Source organism: Pagrus pagrus, assembly GCF_965226575.1.
Source record: "Pagrus pagrus genome assembly, chromosome: 3".
Lineage (NCBI taxonomy): Eukaryota > Metazoa > Chordata > Actinopteri > Spariformes > Sparidae > Pagrus > Pagrus pagrus.
Window position 1 is genome coordinate 2,981,418 of NC_140187.1, and position 22,587 is coordinate 3,004,004.

The 22,587-nt window shown below is 43.8% G+C and overlaps 1 protein-coding gene across 2 annotated transcripts in view; it reads left to right on the forward strand.

Moving 5' to 3' along the window:
- Positions 1-22,587, forward strand: part of rbpjl (recombination signal binding protein for immunoglobulin kappa J region-like) — a 43,504-nt gene that overhangs the window by 14,385 nt on the left and 6,532 nt on the right. Inside the window, exons 6-15 of one of the 2 annotated variants that reach the window (XM_084349857.1) lie at positions 4,834-4,968; positions 5,052-5,122; positions 5,249-5,364; positions 7,373-7,547; positions 8,346-8,483; positions 9,539-9,651; positions 11,175-11,315; positions 11,397-11,552; positions 11,897-12,000; positions 14,497-14,828. In XM_084349857.1, the coding sequence (XP_084205983.1) occupies positions 4,834-4,968; positions 5,052-5,122; positions 5,249-5,364; positions 7,373-7,547; positions 8,346-8,483; positions 9,539-9,651; positions 11,175-11,315; positions 11,397-11,552; positions 11,897-12,000; positions 14,497-14,797 (1,450 nt within the window). In that variant the 3' untranslated portion in view covers positions 14,798-14,828. Of the gene's footprint in view, positions 1-4,833; positions 4,969-5,051; positions 5,123-5,248; positions 5,365-7,372; positions 7,548-8,345; positions 8,484-9,538; positions 9,652-11,174; positions 11,316-11,396; positions 11,553-11,896; positions 12,001-14,496; positions 15,029-22,587 lie in introns of those variants that run through there. The other variant, XM_084349856.1, reaches the window with a different exon arrangement.

The following is a 22,587-nucleotide window of genomic DNA, read 5'->3' on the forward strand; positions in this document are numbered from 1 at the left end:
TTGAGCCTTTCTCATGAGACCTGCACGGCTGGACTCATCTTACAAACTCTTCAGGTTTCTATTTGGATTCAAATCAACTTTATACAATATTTTCACTAAAATCTCCCCAGAAGCGCACACAGGACACACCAGGTGTTCCCTACAGGATGTCCCTTAAAGGAACAGTTCACACAAAAATATAAATTCAGCCAAGCTGATGGAAAGTCAGCTGAAGTTTCGTACTTCAGTTGAGAACGCTGCAACTCTGATTTACTGTGAAGCTCCAGAAATGTTTTGTGGACTACGAAACTTCTCCTGACCTTATATCAGCATGGAGGGAGGAGATGATGACTGAATTTACATTTTTGGATGAACTGTTCCTTTAAAAATAAACTTCCAAATTATTTTTCCTCATAAATATTCGATAAACATGAACGTGACTTCAATTAAAGCTCTTGTTTTGATTCACACTAGAACAAAAAGTCTGTTCGTCCATACACAATTTATCATATCGAACACGTGCAGTATGTCTGAATGACAACATCACATTAAACAGAGATGAAAGTTATATTTGACTGAAACAGGATGTAAAGAGCAGTTTCTTGTGTAATAGTTGACGTCAGTACTCAGGTGAGGACAGGTTCTGTTACCTTGATGACCTCGTTATGGACGGTGACACTAAAAACGTCTAAACTACGTTCCCCTCGTCCATTTTTACAACCCCGACACCTGTTGAGCCGCGCTCGCTCACAAACCTAACGATGATTGCGGTCATTACGACTTTCAGCCCCGACGACCAGAGCAACCTCAGTTTGTGGAGGTGAAAGTGGATTCCTCTCCGCGCCGCCCCGCTTTCTTCCTTCTGTCTATTCTGTGTGCTCGGTGTGAAATGCCAGAGAGTCTGAGCTCCTGACACACTGACCTTTGACCTTTGAAGAGGGGAAGGTCTAATTTAGACTACTGCTGGCACCCTGGTGACTGCTCACACACACACACACACACACAGCCAGTCAAGTGTGAACCCTGAACTGTGTACCGGGTCAGTGGGATCCCCCTCATATTTGAACAAAACATTCAGTATTCAGCTCAGCGGGCCGACTCTCCTCCCTCTCAAGCAGCTGCTGCTCCGCTGAATACATGAACCGCTGTATGAGGGCAGGAGTCAGTTAATGAAAGAGTCTTTACCTGAGGTTTGTCTGGAAACAGATGACTCATGAGTCACTTGATTGTTTCCTGGACTGGTGTCGTAGTCTCGTTCTCATATCGTATCGTATCGTATCATATCGTACATTTGGACCTTAATGGTTCGGATCTTAAAACTACATTTATAACGTCAGCCTTGTTGTGGTTCAAACTCTACACAAGTTGGATGTGCAGAGTAAATGTTTATATGTGGAGGATGTTTGTGTGACTCAAAGATAGTTGATGATGCAGGTTAATGTCTTTAATCAGCCCAGTCACCAGAATAAAATGTTTTACATTTCTGCAAACCGCGGGTAAGTTTAAATTTGTTTACGTCGCACATGTTCGGGCCGTTGCAACATACCTGTGGTTTGATGTTGCAGAAACGTACATTGCCAACATTTATTCAGGTGATTGCGTTGCATTATCAAACCAGTCCCATCAATCTGCGCACAAACAGCTTTACACTTCTCAGCTTCAAGCTGCTTTTCAACAAGTTAACGTTGACTTTTGGTTTCACGTGGGTCGTGACGGCGGTCTCCTGGGGGAGCGGGTCCTGTTTGTTTGACCCATTCATCAACCGTGTCTCCACCCTGCTTGGACGTTCTTGTTGTTTAACTGCATCACCTGACATTTTATATGTGTGGTATCTGGATGCATCTTTTTTTCCACAGAACTTAATGTGAAAGACCGGCACACAAAATTGGTCTTTGTCATATTTACTGCACACAATCTGAAAGTCTAAAGTCGAGTTAATTGTACGCAGATTGAAGTGAATGTGCTGTTTTATCAGTGTTCAGGTGTAACAGACATGTCAGGTTCTCAGATTTCAATACATAAGATGTCACAAAAAAAGAGTTTTATATCAAAGAAACAGATCAGTGGTCACAACAACAACAACAACAACAACAACAACAACAACAACAGTACAAACTGTCTTACAGTACGATGCATTACACCAACATGGAGTCAGCGTTTCCTCCCCACACAAAACTTCAGAACTACATGAAGGAAAAAAGGTTTTAAAATATTTCTAACAGTTGATACATCCAAACATGAGGAGCTGCACACTGGAAAATGCTCCCCTGAACATTTACGACCTCCACTGGTGACGTTTTGGGCCCAAAGTACTCTGTCAGCTCATTCATTCACTCTCATTCATCCAAAACAAGACGTCAGTTAAATTCAGTTGAGTTTGATTCGACCTGAAGTTTTTCTGTTTGCTCTTATGAGCAGAGAGGAACATGAACTCTTGTTGTTAAGTTGTGACCCACTTGGCCTCTGCATGACTCGGATCAGTGTGTTCTGACTGTGTGACCGTGCTGTTGTCGGGTTGTCCTTGTTAAAGCGAGCACCCTGCTGCTTTACAGAGCAGCTCTGCTCCTCTCCCCCCGACACTCAGGCCGCGTCCACACGTACAGACGGATTTATTAAAAACGTGGTGTTTTCCGAGAGTTTTGGCCTCTCGTGCAAACATAAACTGAGTTCTAGGTCACTGGAAACTGATCTTTTGGAAAAGTCCAAGTGAAGATATAAAGTGGCTCCGTTTACATCTTAATGGCAGAAACAGAGATTTTTTTTCTTTCTTTGTAGAAAATTTGGTGCAATCATGACGTCATCACATCATTTAACATGCATCCACTATTTCACTTTATAAAATGTGGAATCATTTATATTTAACCCCAATCCTTTAAAGGAATAGTTCAAAACTTTGGGAAATACACTTATATGCTTGTTTTTTGAGAGTTAGATGTTCAGATCAATACCACTCTGATGTCTGTATGGTAAATATGACGCTGCAGCCAATTAGCTTAGCTTAGCATGAAGACTGGAATAATGGTTAAACCGCCAAATGTAACAAAAGTTCACCTCCTAACCTCACGAATAAACACGTTATAGTTGTGGTTTTATCAGACGTCATGTTTCAAACTATTTCTCAGCATTGCAAAAAAAAAAATCCTAAAATTTTGAACTATTCCTTTTTAAAATAAAGAACAACTGAGATATTCAAATCTTTATTAAATAATATTTCTGCTATGAAGACTTTTTCTGAAGTTCAGTGATTATCAAACTTATTCAGTAGTGAGAGAACAGAGTGATTGTAAAACTAAAGAGTCACCGACACATTTGTATTTATGTCTCAAACCTGTTTTAAGCTCTCGTCCGCTGTTTGCCTCTGTGGTTATCATCAGTCACTGAATCCGTCTTTATCTTTCCATCCCGTCTTCTTCTCTTCCTCTCGTGTCAACAGTCTTCATTATGGGGAGCATTCCAGACTGCCGGGCCCCGGGGCAGAACCTCCTCATTACACCGTTACTGCGATGTGACAGCTGCTATTGTTAGCAGAGCTACACGGGGCCGCTCGGTCCATTAACGTCGCCGCTCCTTCGGTCACTTACCTGCTGTTCAATCGAACGTTTGAAATCTAATCACGCAGATGAGTCTGCAGAACATGTTCCTGAAAATAAGGCACGTTCAAATTAATCACTCCGCCTGAAGAATTAATGATGACGTTTGTGAGAATATCCAGCGGCTTAATATATACGTAGAAGAAGAGCGTTTAGAGCCGTCTGTAAAGTTTTTGTTCCCAAATCATCGAGATTTTTTCTGTGTGACAGTCAGTTTGCAACCTGTCGGCTTGTTTCTTCTTCACTTCATGCAGAAGTGAATCATGGGAAACCTAAAGAGAAGCAATCTGACTTTATTCACTCCTATTCTGTGTAGAATTGAATTGCTAATGCAGAAATATGTAAAGGAAAAACTCCTACACAAATGCATAGACGAGTGAGAACATTGTTCCTTTGTTTTCTGCACAACTTAAACTGTAGACATCCACACTGATTCAGAATCAGAACCAGCAGCTGTTAGAAAAATGATCCTGAATGATTCCTGCAGCTGCCTTTTGTTTCTAATTAGTGTAGCTTTGTTCTTGTGATACACCTGCTGCTCACTTCTCTGCACTCAAAACTCAAAAGGTCCCACATTTTGATATAAAGAAGAAAACTCTGCCGGTAGTTCAACGCAGTTCAACGATCAGTGTTGTTTTAAATCTGCTACTGTAACTAATCGTTTACTTCTGCTGTAAATCGTTGAGTCGGCTTGATGTGAAATGAAATAACAACCGTGTAACTTTCCATTTTCACTGTGACTCTGGTTTCAGTCAGAGCGAGTGCTCCAGTAACAGAAAACTGTCCAGATATAAAACATCTCTTCATTGTTGAATGTGTCAGTAGTGCAGAGATATTGGAAACTATCTTTGGCACGTCTTTATTCACGTCTCACTGTTTCTCCTTAATGAGGATGGATGGAGAAAATAACTCTGTGTTTAATCTGAGGGAATTTATAACCTCGTTCCCACCAAGCAGTCCGCTTCAGTTCAGTTGATTCAGTTTAATACACATCAGCAGTTATTATTGTGGACGCTCCGTGCCCTCCTGTTTTTTCGTCACCCTTCTGTTGAGGTATCAATCAAACGCACTCCCGGGTTGTTTTGCAGTCTGCGAACGCACCACCGCTCCAGTTTACTTTAGTCTGTACATCAGTAAGTGAATGCACCACCACTTAATTTCACTGCAGTTCACACTAGCCCTGTTTCAACCTCCATGAGCCGCACGCCACAAACGCAATATACTTCCTGTTTGTTTGTGACTGACAGCATTCTTGTCCAATCAGGAGACTGGACCTGGGGTTTCAAGGCTGTCAGTTACTGGGATCGACGAGGGAACCAGGAAGAGAAGCTCACGCGGACCAGAGCGTCACCATCCTGCACGCCAAGGTGGCTCAGAAGTCCTACGGCAACGAGAAACGGTTCGCTGACAGTCGAGACTCATGTTCAGAAGAATGACATGTTTGATTCTGTAGTTAAGTCTGTGCTGTTACATCACCTGCAGGTTCTTCTGCCCTCCTCCTTGTGTTTACATCAGCGGTCGAGGATGGAGAGTCATGCAGGACCATCTGAAAGGTGAAGACACTAAAATAAGTTTAATTTTAGAAGAGAAACATTTGATTAAGTTCTTTGAATCTGAGTGTACCTTCCTCTTTGTCTGCCTGCACCTTCATCCCCCCATCGTTCTTCTCTCTCCTCCAGAGGCCGGCTATGGAGACTCTGTATATCGACTGTGTGGCTACATGTGTCTGGACAGCTCCAGTCAGTCTCAGGCGGACTCGTTCAAACTGGTCTTCGATCAGCAGCCAAACTCCAGGGTGAGTGTGTGTGTGTGTGTGTGTGTGTGTGTGTGTATACCTGATCTGATGCCATGTGCACACCTGTCTGCTGTGTTTGCCTGTCAGTCAAATTCCTTCAACAACAGAGACACCAGTCGTCTGGAAGTTTCAACTTTGACCCGGCTAAATTATCAGGATCAACCGGGAGGCTTTTGAATGTTTTACTGTGAAAACTAACTGATTGCTTTTCTGTTTTCTGCTCTCCACTTTTGTTTGTGTGACGTTTGTTTTTGACACAAAGAAAATTCATGTCAGTCATCCGGTGGAAAACATGTTCAGTCGCTCAAAAAGACCCAAAACTGTCCAACACTTAACTTTCATCAGAATGGATGACTGATGGTGTCAGTGTGCTGCAAACAAAGGTCTTTTCAGATCGTCTGAACCATCCTCCAGACATTTCTGACAGGATGCTGCTTGTGACTGCTTCTGTAACTTTCTGAGAACAACCAGACACACGAGAGCAGAATTTAAACTTCTTTCTGTCTCGTCCTATTTTGTCCTTTCCTGCACAAATCTCACAGCCTTTAAACAGAACCAGCTGTTGTCCGTACTAGAACACAGACCTGCAGAGTCGTCTAGCCTCAGATCTCCAGTGGTTACTGAGCAGTGGTTCAGCTGTTGTATTTACTCAGTCGTCAGGTTTATATTACTTCTCCTTTGTCTTTGCAGGTTTCAGGTCTTCATGTTTGTGTTGAGCTTTAGTTTAAAACGAGACTTTAGAGTTGTGTTGTTTTTTGTGCAGCCAGATCAGTGATAATCAGAGGTGGTAAAAGTCCACACATTATTTCCTCCAGTAGACGTACAGATTCAGCTTCTTTACTCCAGTAAAAGTAATAGAGTACAGGCTCTGACATGTACTCAGAGAATCAGAGTAAAAAGTCTCCCTCTGAAGGACATTTGTGGTCAAAGCTAACTGAAGCTCACGTCATGTTAATATAATTCAAAGACTATTAAAGTTAAAGGTAGAGTCAGTAGGATTTGTCCCAGCTGTTCCTGAACGCACCACAAAGATAGTTGATTGTTGAGTCTCATTCCCAGGACGTCAAATAGCCACATGTTGGGTTGGTAAAGCGTCCCGAGCAGCAACAAAGAGAGAAAATAAGAAACTCTCTGCAGATACGAGACACTAACACGCCTTTTCTCCCCATTCCAGCCTCCCTCTCTGTCTGTTCACGTCTTCTCACGTCTTTGTTTCGTCTCGCTGCGTCTGCCGTGCGTGATGTGCTCTGATAGGTCGACATCAGTCTTGTGATGTTGGGAAGGCGGCGTGCGATGACGCCAAATAACAATAATCCATAATTCACCTCAAATGCTTCAAACTATAGTTTGACAAAGTTTTTGTCAGAAAAATAATTTCTCAAGTTAAGTAAAGATACCTGAAAAATCTACTGACGTACAGTAACAAAGTATTTGTACTTCATTACTTCCGTCCTCTGGTGTTAATGATGATTAAACTTGTTGCCATGTTGATTATTGATCTCAAAGTGAAACCAGCAGCTGTAGACGAGCGATGGACCGGATCCTGAACGCTGCTGGACTCAGACCTGCAGCCTGTTGTGTCTGAGCGACAGACAGCTCTGTGTGTGTTTACCCAGACGAGACAATCACCTCTTTTATTACAGACCACTGTTGACTCGACAAACAGTCATGTCAGACAGAAAATCTACACTGCTGTAAACACAGCGTGTGTGTTCACTGGCTGCTTCTTTATTTACTGGCTGAGGCAGAAAACAAGAAGCAAGCGTCTGCTTTACTGTACAGTTTGAAGGTCCAGACGTCTTAAAGAAGTAAAGAAGTAAAGTCCAAATAAAGTCCAGTTAACTTGGAGTTACTTTATAAGAATCACAAACCTTCAAAGAGTTTTAAACATCTCATCAGGATCGCGGCGTCTTCTGACACTTGGATTAAACTTCATAAACATGCTTCATCTCCTCTCAGACACGTCCTGCTCTCCGTCACTCACACTTTCTCTGTTTGCCTCCATCAGATGTTCGCCTGCGCCAAGTCTCTGTTCATCTCCGACCAGGACAAGAGGAAGCACTTCTGCCTGCTGCTGCGACTCTTCCTGGGCAACAGACAGGAAGTGGGTTCGTTCCAGAGCAGGATGATCAAAGTCATCTCCAAACCCTCCCAGAAGAGACAGTCCATGAAGAACGCCGACCGTGAGCCACGTTTTTTATAATTTTTAAAAAACATTTTTCAAATATAAATCACAACCATAAGTAAGCTAAATACAAAAGACCTACGCTACTGTACTGCTACTGTAAAACCACTGAACATTTATACTTAATGTTTCAGTCATTTAACAAACGTTTTGTAAAACCTGACTTTAGTTTTTTATTCAGTGAACAAAGTACTTTGAACCACAGAGAGAGAGAGAGAGAGAGAGAGAGAGAGAGAGCGCTCCAGGTTTGTCTGAGTGATTGACAGCCAGTTGTGACTCCCTGTACTGTTGGGTCACTGCAGGTCACAGGGTCAGTCTTATTCAGTCTCACTCACACACACACACACACACACACACACACACACACACACACAGAAGCACACACAACACACGCACAGAAACTAAAAGGAGACATCACTCTGACAGCTGAGATAGCAGATCAGGTGACGTCAGATCACTGAGGTTACTGTGAGTCTGACCCTTAAAGTGTGTGTGTGTGTGTGTGTGTGTGTGTGTGTGTGTGTGTGTGTGTGTGTGTGTGTGTGTGTGTGTGTGTGTGTGTGTGTGTGTGTGTGAGCGTGTCCGTGTGTGTTTGAATGTCTCACAGGTTACAAATTATGCATCGGCTAATAAAATGCAGCAAAAAAAGGGACTTGAGTCTGAGTCCTGGCTCGATTTTCTACAGTGTAGTCTTTACAGTATCTCTCTCTTTCTGTGTGTGTGTGTGTGTGTGTGTGTGTGTGTGTGTGTGTGTGTGTGTGTGTGTGTGTGTGTGTGTGTGTGTGTGTGTTTTCAGTGTGTATCTCTTCATGCTCCAGAGTTGCTTTGTTCAACCGCTTACGCTCGCAGACGGTCAGCACTCGTTACCTCTCAGTGGACAGAGGAGCCTTCATAGCCAGCGCCAGACAGTGGACAGCCTTCACCATCACCCTGGGTAAGTGTGTGTGTGTGTGTGTGTGTGTGTGTGTGTGTGTGTGTGTGTCTGTGTGTTAACTGTATGTTCTGAGCTCTTGAGTCACACACTGACTGATGCCATACTGTAAAGGTCATGTAGTGGGCAGTCTCCTCATGAATTGACTGTTTGACTTTAAATAAAAAAACAGGATCAAAAGATTTTTTAAGATTTCTCATAAGAACGTTTCTTCCTGAAGAGGAACTCCACACAAATTAATTTTCTGCGCACACAGGATTGTTAGCGGCCTACATTAAAGGTCTCATATTGTATGAAGTGAGATTTCCTGTCTTTAAAGTCGAGGTAGTTTTATATAAATACTGTGAAACTGTCAGAAGGCTCGGTTCACAGAGAAATGCTCACAGTCTGTTTTCAGAAACTGTTCCTTCAAACAAGCTGTCAGGACTTCTGTTAGTTTGTGATGTCACAACAATACAGTCATCGCCCTTTAGCCACGCCCCCAGCATGGCCGTGGTGTTAAAAACACAAACAGAGCTGACCAATCAGAGCAGACGGGGCTGTTGGAAAATAACATGAGACAGGCGAGTTTCCTGCTCAAAATAAGCTTCTATGTGGATTTAAAATGTCAGATCATCAGTGAACATCAGTGAACATCAGTGGCATCGAACACGTGACCTTCAGTCGTCAGATGGTTTCTGTCACCACTCAGCCGTCCGCCATAAATACAGTCAGTGTGTGAGTGTTTCCCTCACACACGTCTGGAGAAGCCGGTCGGAGGATCTGTGTGGTTATTTATTTAACACAGTGCCGCTGTGCACGGACCTCCCAGCACCAAGACCTAAACCTCAGCCATTCATCAGCCACACACACACACACACACACACACACACACACACACACACACACACACACACACACACAGTCCAGTTGTCTTTATTCATCTGTTTGTGGGAAAGTTATCCACAGTAGGGAAAAAAATTTTATGGGAAAAAATTTAAATGAATGTGTATGAATATTCATTCGGTTGTGTGTTTGTGTGTGTGTGTGTGTCTGTGTGTGTGTGTGTGTGTGTGTAGTAGAGGACCAGCGTGCTGACCAAGGGGACTTTGTGCTGAGCGAGGGCTTCGTCTGTTACGGCTGTGTGGTCCAGTTAGTGTGCACCGAGTCTGGAGTCACTCTGCCACCCATGGTACCACACACACACACACACACACACACACACACACATGTTAGTGTTCTTATTGTGAGCATGTTTTGTTTGTTGCAGAGTTTTAGTTCTTTATGAAGAGAAATATATCGTTAGTTTGACTTAGTTTGTTTGTGTTGTGCAGCACTGACGCAGAGTCGGTTGATCTTTCCATGTTCACAAGCAAAGATGGAGCGACGTTCAACACTGAAACACATGATTGTATAAAGGATGTCAGTACCTGGGCTCAGGAACACTTCAGAAAACTGTTGTCTGTTCTGTTTTAACACAGCGTCATGACTTTCTGGACTCGTATAACCAGAGGAGAGTGTAGAAACCGGACCCACTCTCTGTGACTCTGGACTGTTGCTGTCTGACTATCGAGTGTTTCACCCACAGAGTAAAGCTGTAATCAGCGCTCTGGCTCTATACGTCTTACAGATGTGTGTCTGTGCAGGTGTAACGTAGCCTGCTGATCCTAAAATGCTGTTATTGTTGAGCCGTCCTCCACTTTAAGTTAAACTGAGACAAACCTCCGAGCAGAATCCTTCAGAATCTGCTGAGCTGACTCTTTCTCCGAACCTCCTGAACTGCTGTCATAACATCCCCGGCCGCTGCCCGGTGGTGGATGGTGAAGGTATACCTCCACACTACACCTCTATATGTTTTTGCAGTTGCACGGTTTGTTTGAAGACATTTTTCCTGCTGAGTCGTTTGCGTGAGGAGCGGCTCGGTTCTGCTGTTGGGTCGTGGTCGACGCATGAGGAGGTGGAGGTGAATCTACAGACCTACGGGTTCAGCTGGATCAGCAGCTGTGGAAAGACTTAAACATGAGAACAAAGTGTTTTGACACTGAGTGTGCGGTGCAGCGAAGGGTGTGTCTGAATGTGTTAATACTCAGGACCGGGTCTCGAGGCCCGGCGATACCAGAAGTAATTCATTGTGGAACCTCCAGCAACGCACAGACCACCTGGTTTTATACAGAGTCTGCACCTTTTTAAAGCCCCGTGACCAAACGGTCAGATTACTGCAGGCAGCTGTGTTGTGTTTCATTTAAAGACTTTGTTCTCTTCATACTGCAGCGCGTTATTCTTCACCCTCATGATACCTCACGCGAATTATGGGCGTGACTTCTGGTGTTTTCTGTCACTTAACTGGTGCTAATCCTCTTTCTTTGAGCGACTGGTACGACGTATCCTTCATTCACTGGTGCAGTGCCCGTTCAAAACATGCTGTTCAACAATATAACGTGTTATTCATCTTTAAACTGTTCAGCATTACATTAGAATTAAAGCTCCAACATAAACAGACGTTTAACTTATAATAACAACAAAACACCCAAGACAGTTACGAAGCAGCCAAAGCGTTTTTTACAGCTGAACGTTTCACTAAAATATGATTCACAAGCAGCTCAAGTGACACATGCAGTCTATTGAGGCTCTGCAGTAAGAAAAATACTTTACTGTCATAAATGACAAATCTTGACCTGATATTATTGATTTTTCTCGTCTTGTTCGTGTCTCCAGGTTATCCGAAAGGTCAACAAGCAGCACGCCATCTTAGACGTGGACGAGCCGGTCTCTCAGCTCCACAAGTGCGCCTTCCAGTTCAGAGACAACCCATACGCATACCTGTGTTTATCCAACGACACCATCATACAGTACCAGGTGAGACTCCGTGTCCTCTCTCGCTCTTTCTTCCTCTGCTCTGCCTTTCAAACGTCTCCTCCGTCCCTTCCTACCCTCCAGGCCCCGTCCAGTGCCAGGGACCCCAGCAGGGTGGTGCTGAACGACGGATCCTGTTGGACCATCATCGGAGTGGAAGCAGTGGAGTTCACCTTTAATCAGGGTCTGGCCTGCATCCAGACACCAGTTACTCCTTTTCCTGTTATCACCGGGTTAGAGGTGAGTTAGAGAAGCACACAGGAAAGTGTGTAAAGTGTAAAGTATTTATTTATCGGCTCCAGCTCAGATCTATGAGTAAAAGCAGCGCCCGAACATTGTTCAATCTACGTTGAGTTTGAAAAAGAGGCTGAAATAAAAGATATTACAAAAGTCAGTGGCCTCAGTGTCAGGACCAGATCCATGACAGACGTCTGATGGATACTGTGCATGTGAAACTAGCAACAGAGATGAGAACCTGCACAGACTGTAAATCACACACGAGATAATCAAATCCAAATCACATCCATTGACATCCAAATCAGATGTAGCTACAAACATCTTTGTGTGTGTTTGTGTCACTGCAGGTGAGCGGAGGAGGACACGTGGCCACGCTGGAGATCCAGGGAGAAAACTTCAGCCCTCATCTCAAAGCGTGGTTTGGAAACAGCGAGGCTGAGACCATGTTCAAGTGAGTTCAGAGGAGATTTATTAACGTGAACAGACAATAAGAAAAGACGTGATGAAGGCTGACAACCCAGACGCTGCAGTAAAAGTTGGCAGTGTATCTGGGTTACTGTTGTTTTTAAGAAATCCTTTGTTTTGTTCACATTTCTGAAGAAACTGACCCAGAAACCTAAAAAGGAGGGAAGAAATATAAACATACAGTACAATATTACAGACACCAACAGTTGTCATTATACTTTTACTGGCCTGCTGCTCTGTTGTCTGGCTGCCTTTTAATAAGCTGGAAATACTTTCGTCATCCACATCTTGCTCCATATCTGACTCAAGGAGAGCTGCTTCATGATGAAAATACGTTTTTTAATATTTTAATATGTTGATGAAGTGTTGAAACACTGCATGCAGTACACATTATTTCAGTTATTACAGTTGATCTCTCACTTTATAGAGTCTGAGCTTCAGGCCAGTGCTGTAGTTATGTGTAGCTTCTGTTTTTAGGTGGATTTTTGCTTTAACGATCAGTTCGGAGGCCCTATTTTTTATATTTATGACTGTTTCGTGCGGTTCGCTCTCATACTGCTTCGCCACAGAGACACCAGGTGCAGACGAGCAGCACGAAGAGAAAATTAAAGTTGTCGTCCTGTTTAAAATGAGACTGAGCCGGCTGCTCACAACAGTCTGTTTTATTGTACATTAAGTGGCACTTCCACACTAAATATTATGTAACCGAGCAGGTTTCACCCACATTGTGATTCATTTGACCTAAAAAACTGAAGGCAGTTATTTTGCTGTTCGTTGAGGAATTTCAGTAAAGCACAAGAGACTTTTAGAAAGGTCTGTCCTGCTGAACGTTGTGGTAGGATTCAGGGAAAGAAGATTTTCAGTCGGCCTGGCTTGTCCAATAACTCTGATGCATAATGAACCTGCATCAATCAAAAAACACATCAATATAATAAATGTCGAGATATGTCGCAGTACAGCATGTTGACATCTCAGTCTCACTCAAGCCAGCATAACAGCTTACAGTACATATTTTATCACAAAAAGACTCACCTGATCCACTCACAAACCTACAAGGGTCTGGAAATTATTTTAATTTATTTAAGTATATGAAACAGTAAAAGAAAATGTCAGTTTCCAGAGTCGAGTGTGCCTGAAATGTTTTGTTCGGTCCGACCGACAGTTTAACTCCAGAGAAAAGATATTTAGTTTTTAATAATTTACACCAGAGAATGGCAAATAATTGTTTACATTAATTAATAATCAAAATAGCTTCTGATTAGTTTTCAGTTGACTGATCAACTGATTAATCGACTGATTGTTTCAGTGTTCGGTTTCAAAGAGTTTGATGAATCTCTTCATTTTTCAGGACAAACTTCTGAACATCATTACAGAAACAAGACGAGCAGTTTTCCAACAAGTTTGACTTAAAATACTCTCGACAGTCCTGACATGAGATTAACTGAACCCTCCTTGTACCTGTATTCATCCGTTTTATGGGGTCGGAGCCAAGACTGGACCCGAGAAGCATAAAGGATCTTATATATTCAAGCATCACTCGGAGGAGCTCAGCTCGGCTTGCACTGAACCATCGTCTCTCTAACTCTTGTGTGGGAGTCTATAAGTTACAGAAGGCCGCAGCAGAAACTTGACGGTCAGGCGTCTCCTCGCAGGATCTCAGGTGACGCATCCCGAATCAAAACAACCTCTCTGACGTCAGAGTCCACCTCAGAGCCCACACCTAAAGTGCTGAGGCATCGTAAGTCAGGGTCTCTGAGCCCGAGAGCGGCTCGCCACCGGCTTCTGCAAATATCCCTCCCATCAGCAGCAGCGTGGCAGCGCAGAGGAAAGCCGTATTTATATAACAGTCACCCACAATGTGCTGTTTGTACGAGAAGCTGCAGCCAATTAGCAACCTGACCCCTCACTGCCATGTGAGCCAGAGGTGTAGATCAGTTTAGATGAAATAACTTATAGAAGGGCATTCAGAGTCGCCGCTGCTCGCTGGTGTTTCATACTGGCCGCAGAGTTATGTTTAGTCTGTGACATAATCATCTAATTATCTACTTCCATGGTTTATTTTTCTGCCTTCACGCCGTTGTTGCTTTTGTTGCTCATTAAGTTCAGAAGAGCCTCCCGCAAAGTCTCACACCAGATAATACAGATGTCTACATTTCATGTTCATGTTGTTGAACATTTTTTATTTTATTCATGTATTTATTAAATCTTATTGTTTATTATTTCGGGACAGCGCACAATTAAAAGTAGTTGCACCAGAGTTAGCTGGCAGCTAGTTTCTGTCTGTTGTCTCTGTAAGAGGAGACAAAAAAACACAGAACAACAGATACACAACATAAAAGAGCATAAAGAAGAAGTAAGTCCAGTAAGTCGATCCTCGCTGGCTCCTCCCTCTCATCCAAATATGGTCACTTCTGGTTCCAAAAAACCAAGATGGTGGCGACTATAATGCCAAATCATCGTTTCCTTGTTTTTTTCTCCTCAGGTCGCCCAAATCTCTGCTCTGCGTCGTTCCTGACGTCTCTGTCTTCACTGACGGTTGGCGTTGTCTGCGACGCATCATCACCGTCCCGCTGTCCCTCATCCGATTGGACGGCCTGATTTACCGGACGTCCTTCAGCTTCACGTACACCCCCGAGCTCCAGCCTCCTCCGTCCGTCCGAGGAGCAGCAGGAGGAGGGAAGAGAGAAGGACGGATGGAGGGAGGACAGGAGGACGACTTCCTGTTAGAGACCATCCATCAGGAGTTCACCAGAGCCAACTTCCACCTCTTCATGCAGAGTTAGCTCACCTGTGTGACAGCGGTGGAGTCCTCAGGTGAATGTTTGGAGCAAAGACACACAGCAAGAAACTGAGTTTTGTTCTGGTTTCGTGTAAATGTTCTGACTCATTCTGGAACAAAATACTCTGCACCCTCTGTGTCCTCTTCATCTTTGAGATGTTTATCGGAGCAGGTGTCCCACAGACACCATGGAAATCCTGTCAGCAAGATAATTAGATGTAATGTTAATAAAGTTATGAGAAAAATACAAAACACAAAATTCATTTCAGACCAGATCCTCCAAATTGTTCACATTGTTTAGGAAAAGCTGACATTCAGTATCCCTGAGTACTGAGTGCTCAAAGGTCCAACTTCAGTTTTGATCTGAACGACACCTGTAACATCTCCTGTGGTAGTTCCTGCTACAATAGGTGTCACCAGAACACACACACACACACACACAGATGAAAACTAAACCAGCCAGCCTGTCGCGGCTGCTAACGAGTGTGGCGAGTGTGTAACGCTGTGGCGTGATCGACAGAGTGACAGAAGTGAGGAGGAAGTTTTTTCAGGAGAACGGACACGCGAGCTGAGGGCAGAGTGTTGTGAGAGAAAGCAGCCGTGAAGCTTTCAGCTTCTCATCTGATCCTCTGAGACGACTTCAAACTCAATATTCTGTGTGTGTGTGTGTGTGTGTGTGTGTGTGTGTGTGTGTGTGTGTGTGAATGGCCCTTTGTTGCTCAACTGTAACTGTAATAATCCTCGTGTGGGCGTCTCCGACAGGATCTGTGTAAACGTTTTCAGTTACTTTCCCATCAGAGGTTCGGTGAGTGATGTCAGAGACTGTTCAGTCTTAGGTTGGTTCAGTTTTGGCAAAATGATAAAAACTTGTACAATATCAACGAAGAGTGATCCTCAGCAGGTGACGCCCGCGAGGCCTGATACACTTCAGATTTGTGTCACAGTCACAGCTTCCAGTGTAAACTTTGTAACTAGCAGCTTTTTTTCAAAGAAGTTAATCCGACTCTTTTATTTCAGGAATAAGAGACTTCATTGTATTTTATTTTTTCGTATTGTACCACACACTCGATAACAGACAGAAATCCTCTGGATCACGTCCGATAATCCACGCCGGCCTCACATTTTGTCCCTTTGTCCCTTAAATCTCTCATCCTTATTACGTTAATCCAATTAAAGTGTCTGGCCGGAGCCAAATTCAACAAACCAACAGAGGCGATATCAGCCGACTGTGTGCTGCACTTTGTTCCCACTGTATGTTTGATCTTTGGGAGTTAAGTTATGAGTAATTAAGTTCGTGCTGAAAAGAGCAACCGAGAAGCTCTTTTGTTCCAACCAAGTGAAGCAGGAGGAAATCACACTGGCGTGACGGGACCTCCCACGTGGCTCCATCGCTCCACAGTAAACCCAGATTTCATTCTCTTTTCATCCCGTGCAGACTTCTCATTCATTACACGGCTACTTCTGATCAGCTCCGACACAGTGGGAGGAGGATCTTTCTTCATTTACAGAGACGCTTCGATTCACAGAACAAACTCGTCCCATCTGTTTGTGAGACGCACGGACGAGATGATCGATACGACGCTGAGCGATCTGTCTGAGTGTTTACGTCAAGTTCTCTCTGTGACTTTGATCGTATCGCACAGATGTTCCCTGAGCTCGCTGCACCTGCAGAGCAGCAGGCAGATATTAATTTAATGACCTGAGATGAACTCAACAACAGTGTGAGTGTGTGTGAGAGAGAAGAACTGGACAGGATGAAGCGCCATCTTTGAACACTGTATCCAGATCTGTTGATAAAGAATCAGATAAAGAAGAAATAGCTAACTACAACAGACCCAGATTACATTTAAAAATGTGTAATTAGATTATAGTTACATTGATTCCACTCACAACTGTGCAAGATCCAGACGTGACACTTTATAGGAATGTAGCTGAGATGGAGGATGGACGTGGACTGACCCATCAGTACTGTGTACTCACTTTCAGCAGTGACGGTAGACGAACAGCTACAGCGAACATACTTTCCAACAGGTTGCTGTGGTGGAAAACAAATATCACTGAGCAACATTTGACTCGTACAGCGGCTGCTTCTGTTACTGCTCTCTGACACTTTGTGACGTATTCCTGAGAGTCAAGTTTGTCTTTTTTTTTCTTCAACGCTGCAGCCGTCCCTTCACCATCGCTGCTTGAAGTCTACTGAGTAGTCACGGATCAGACTGTGAACCGTGATCCCGTCACAAGACAGTCTCTAGTTGATGATGTCTTTAAAATCTGGCATTTTTGATATTAATAAGCTCCGTTAGCTCATGACATGAACTGTTTTGAATAATTTTGATGTGACCAACTGTAAATGCTGAGTTTGTAAAATGCAGATTATTTGCATTGAAAATGTTTTGAGATGTTTAAAGAAAAAAAAATATTTGAGCAACTAAGTGACTGCATCCATTGATTTGGTTTGGTAAAAAAAGGAATATTCAGATTAGATTACATGATTTATTACCTTCAGTAATTCAGTGACTAACTACTGACCTGCTCCCAGACATCACATCATTTTGATGCAGACATTTTGAAAGTTTTAATTATTTTAAATGTTTAAGTGTGTCTGAAAAAACTAATTAATGTGACTCACACACTGACAACAGTCTTCCCATGATTCATTGTGCAGGCTGACCTCACTGACGCTAAATCACTGTGCGACACCTTTTCATAACCACAAACTAGTCGGCTAAATACGCATAATTAAAACATGTTGTCCAGTTATCTGTATTATTATCCCGGGTGTACGGACATTCTTGTGAGTCGCGGTGGATTGTTCTGTGATTTATTGATCCAGAGACTCAGACGGACCGTCCGCCTCAGAAACCAAAGCATAACTTGCAGAGGGAGAGGCGAACATCACAGGCTGGAACGTCGTGCTTTTCAGTTCAGCGTCCATGTTAACAGGTCAGAGCAGACACACTGACGCGACTTCTTCCTGTCAAGCGAGGATGCAGCGGCACGTCATCTAGAGATTCAGAGTTTCGCCTATTTTTACTGCGACGTGTACAATTCTCAGCAAAAATAGACCTGAAAACGACCTGTAGATGGTCATATCGACATCACACCAGTGTTCATGTCTGTTTGTGTTCAGTGGTGGTAACTGAAAATCACATCATCATATTTATTGATTATTATCAAACTCCATGAAAACAGTAACAGCAACGCAGCCGTCACGCACTTCACAAGCGTCCAGTGTGGACAAAGCGCCGGCCGTGCTTCAACTGCTGCAGACTTGTTCATCCCTGCTCCATCTCTCCGTCAGTTAAAGGTGTCCTGAGATTCACCCTTTGAACTTCTGGCTCAGTGGTTTGAACAAACCTCAGTTGCCCAAAACTCTCAACGAATATGATCTTTAATTACTGTAGGATTATCTGCACAGTCTCTCAAAACAAAAACCAGAACGAGGAGTGCATTTCTGACGTCCAAGAGAAGAATTCCCATTTCCTCTGGACAGTTTTAAAGGTGCATGCATTTTTTAAATTCAGCCACAACGACTTTTCTGTCGATCCTGGGGATCACACCGAAGTCGATCACCATCAAGAGGTTGAGAAGCAGAAAGCAGTGGTGGAGATAGATGAATAATTCAATCTGGAATAAACAGACAAACGTTGACATTCCTACAGGCATCCTGCAAACAAATGTTTTGTTTTTAAAATGACTTTAAGACAACCAGGAGCCCGTGGTTTGGTTCTTGGCCCAAACTGCAGTGAAACATACAGTAGCTTGACCTTCGTCCAGCCGACCCACCACCCACAGTTATTGTAAGGAGGCCTCCAGCTTCCCTCCATACCTCCTCACGTGTCTGATATTCAGAGGGGAACTGAACGGCATGTGTCTCTCTTCCTGTACTCTCTCCTTCCTCTCCTCCTCCTCCTCCTCCTCCTCTTCCTCATCATTAGCAAGACAAACATGTGTGAGAGAGGAGGAAGGAGACGGGCAGAAACACAAGACCGTGCGGCCTCCGGGCTCCTAATCTCTATCATGTGGGAGAAACTTCAAACTGAGAGATTCACGTGCCCAAAACACTGACGCCCGCCACGTTTTCCCTCCTGACGAACGAGAAGCTATATGAAAGGCTCCATTCTTCGGCTGTCATCTGTAGGAACACACCTTCATTCTTCATTCAGACCTCGTCCACCGCGGTACCTGAAGACCTGAGCTCACTGACTTTAAACCCTCTGCTGATTTGTGTTGCTTTGCTTCACACTGAATATATCTTCTGTTATCACAACGTTCACTCCGCCTTGTTTTATTGTTTTCAGTCAAATAATAAGCTGAGACTCTTGACATGATTTTTCTATTCTAAACTTTGGTGTGTTGCTGATGGAGATTACAAATCTGTGTATTTGTGTTATTTAGGGTGCTACAATTCATTGTTTGTGCTGTCAAAAAGAGAAAAAAAAGTAAAAAGGAGCAGTTTATTGAGCTTTCTAACGACTAATATGCAACTATTACTAATTTTAGTGACGTTATTGTGATGATGCAAAAACAGGAGGTGAACGTTCAGGCCAAAACACTGAGCCGCCGTCTGTTTCCTGATGCTGTTGTTGCGACTTTAGTGGCTCATCAGAAACAATAAGCAGAAATCACGTTGAATCCCTTTGAGCTGAGGTTAACTGTCGAGGTGGAAGAGTTAAAGTCTGGATCAGGGTTCAGAATGAGATCAGAGTTAAGTGTTCAAAGTGTTCAAAGGTTAAACTGATTGATTGATTTTAGGATTCAGGATCGTAGAATTGGATTAGAATAAAGTTTTGAATCTTCACAGAGAAAACACACGTGGACGTGTGTGTGTGTGTGTGTGTGTGTGTGTGTGTGTGTGTGTGTGTGTGTGTGTGTGTGTGTGTGTGTGTGTGTGTGTGTGTGTGTGTGTGTGTGTGTGTGTGTGTGTGTGTGCGTGTGTGCAGCAGCATATTATACCGGGGCCTCGACCTCCTCCCTGCAGGACAACATTCAGCTCTCATATCCTTCACAGTGCGGTCGAGGGGCCCCCGTCTCTCTGGGTCCTCTTTGTGTATTACAGTGGGATAAAGGAGCCTACTGTCCAGCTCTGCTCTGCTTTACCACAGTCCTCTTCCTGTATATCATCACCTCAGCATCACTGTGATGGACAGGCAGCGGGGTGAAGAGAGAGAAAACATGAGAAAATGCAGAGAGGAAAAAAAAAAAAGAGGAGAGGATAAGAAAAGTGGAGGAAAGAAAGGAGTGACTATAACAAGGACTGCAGTTCAGATGAAAACGAGCAGGAGAGATGAAAAGACATTTAATAGCAGATTTTGACAAGATGGTGGAAAAGACGAAGACACTGAATGTCAGAGAAAAGAGAAATAAAAGAGAGGTGGAGAACAGAAAGGCATGAAAATTAGTATTTTAAGACAAAGAAAGGAGAACAAAAGTTATAACAAAAAGAAAAGGAGCTGTTAAAAGACGATCGGAGACATCAGAGGACAATAAGACGCTATCAGCTCGTCCTCAGAGATGAGACAAGAGCTCGTCAGCCGTCCGGTCACCGTTGGTGAAAGAAGCTGTCAGTGAGGAATCTTCCTGTCAGAGCAGCCGCAGAAATATGAGTAGAATGCTAATTGTCAGAAGCTAACAGAGCATGGGAAATATGGGAGGAATGCTAATGATGGTTAATGGAGATTATAGCCAGGTGGTGGTCGAAGAGACAGGCACTGGAAAACATGCAGGATTTCGAGGAAGACGATGGGAGAGGCGTGTTCACACTGAGAGGAAAACTACCTGCTTTCACCATGAAAAGACTCTGTGATTACCTGATTCAGTGAAAACTGTTTTCATATTAGTCGTGTTTCTTTTATCTCCTTTAAGCTCTGTTTTTGGTCTCCACCATCTCCTGAGCAGCATCTAAGCTATTGCTGCAGGAAACAAACTCTGATGAGAGCGTTAAAAACAAACAGCTGAAAGATGCCACAATGCTCCAAGAGAGAGAGAGAGAGAGAGAGAGAGAGACCGCTGCTCGAGACGACATTTCAACACTTGTAAGCGTGAAACCACTGAATATTTTTGAGGAGGCTTCAACACATTTTTTCACCATGTTAGTGGCAACAGCACCGGATATTTTTGATGAATATGCTCATATCTGAGATGATCTTACAAGCCAGAGACCACTGTTCAAGACGGTGTTTCAAACCACCGGATAATTGTGAGACATCGGGACATCGAGATGTGAGAGACCACTGTTTGAGACGGCGTTTCAACAGCTGTAAGCCTGACACCGCTGGATATTTTAAAGGAGACGTCTGAGACAACTGAGACCTGCAGAACATTTGAAGTGCGCCGTCATAATTAAATGGCGGGTGAATCATTTTTATATACGATAATTTATATTTCTTTGGGGGCATAGCAACAGTAACCAGGGGGCTGCTTGTCTCCCATGAATTGAATCTCTCTTCCAGACAGTTTGTGTCCACCTGGGTCAGCCTGTACATCCCACATACAAACAAGCCTTCAGTCCCGTCCTGACAAGAACAAATACAGATGTACATTCCTCCTGTTCACTGCCACATGGGGAAATGTGTGTGTGTGTGTGTGTGTGTGTGTGTGTGTGTGTGTGTGTGTGTGTGTGTGTGTGTGTGTGTGTGTGTGTGTGTGTGTGAGAGAGCTGATGTTACCCCGGCGATTAAGGACATCGTTGTGTGTGTGTGTGTTTGAGTGACTGCACATCAGAGGAAGTTACCCCAGATACCCACAAAGCTCAGGGTCATGCGTGGTGCGAGATGGTGAACAGGAAGACTTTACGAGCCTCTGCAGACATGAAGCGCCTCGTATCGTGGTGTGAAAAGTGTTTTACGAGCCAACAGCGAATATAATCCATCATCAAATAGTCGGACAAGTCTGAAAATCACCTGGCTGAGGAAATGCCGCCGAGGTGCGTTACCTAAGCGTACAACTTGGTCAACAGGTCGGATGGTGATGAGATGTGTTGTTGCCATCGTTGTGTAAGGCTTTTGAAGGAAAGCTTCAGGAGCTGCAGTTTCTTCACAGCGCGCTGGATGACAGACGACACGATGCAGTTACTTTTATTGAACAGGATCCGTGAAGATTAAAGACTTTAACGACTGTTGAGTGTAAATCCGCTGCACACAGCCTTCTGTTTTTACTGCTCTCTTGTTGAAAAGTTCCAGTTCAGCTTTCCTCTCGGCAGGCAGAAGATGTCATCTGGCGAACAGATGTTTCAGAGGAGCAGGTTTCATGACATTAATATGAAGCTCAGTGCGAGTTGACACCATTTGGTTGGTTGAATAAGTAAATCACTGGGATTTACCACATCGGCAGAGACAGCACCGCCTAAAGGGAGTTCAGTGTGAATGTTGAAACGTTTCACTTCTAATGACTCCACCGCCAGCTCCTCCAACACCAGTTCCTCCACCACCAGCTCCTCCACCACCAGCTCCTCCACCACCAGCTCCTCCAACACCAGCTCCTCCACCACCAGCTCCTCCACCTAATGACATGAAAGGAGGCTAATAAACATTTACTGTGAACGTGATACACCACCTTTGGTACAAATGTCAACCTTGGACGTATCTGTGTGCAGAAACGTTCACTGCTGACATTATATCCTGGAGACTGGGCTGCTGAAGGAGAGTGCAGAGTGAGACAGGTGGGAGATGGTCCATTCAGCCCGTCTCAGCTGTGTGTCATGGTGATGTCAATTGACTCGAGGTTAAGGTGAAACTTTAGACTTTAACATCGACAGAGAGGAGAATCTGGTGATGTGTTGCTGTAAAAATGTGT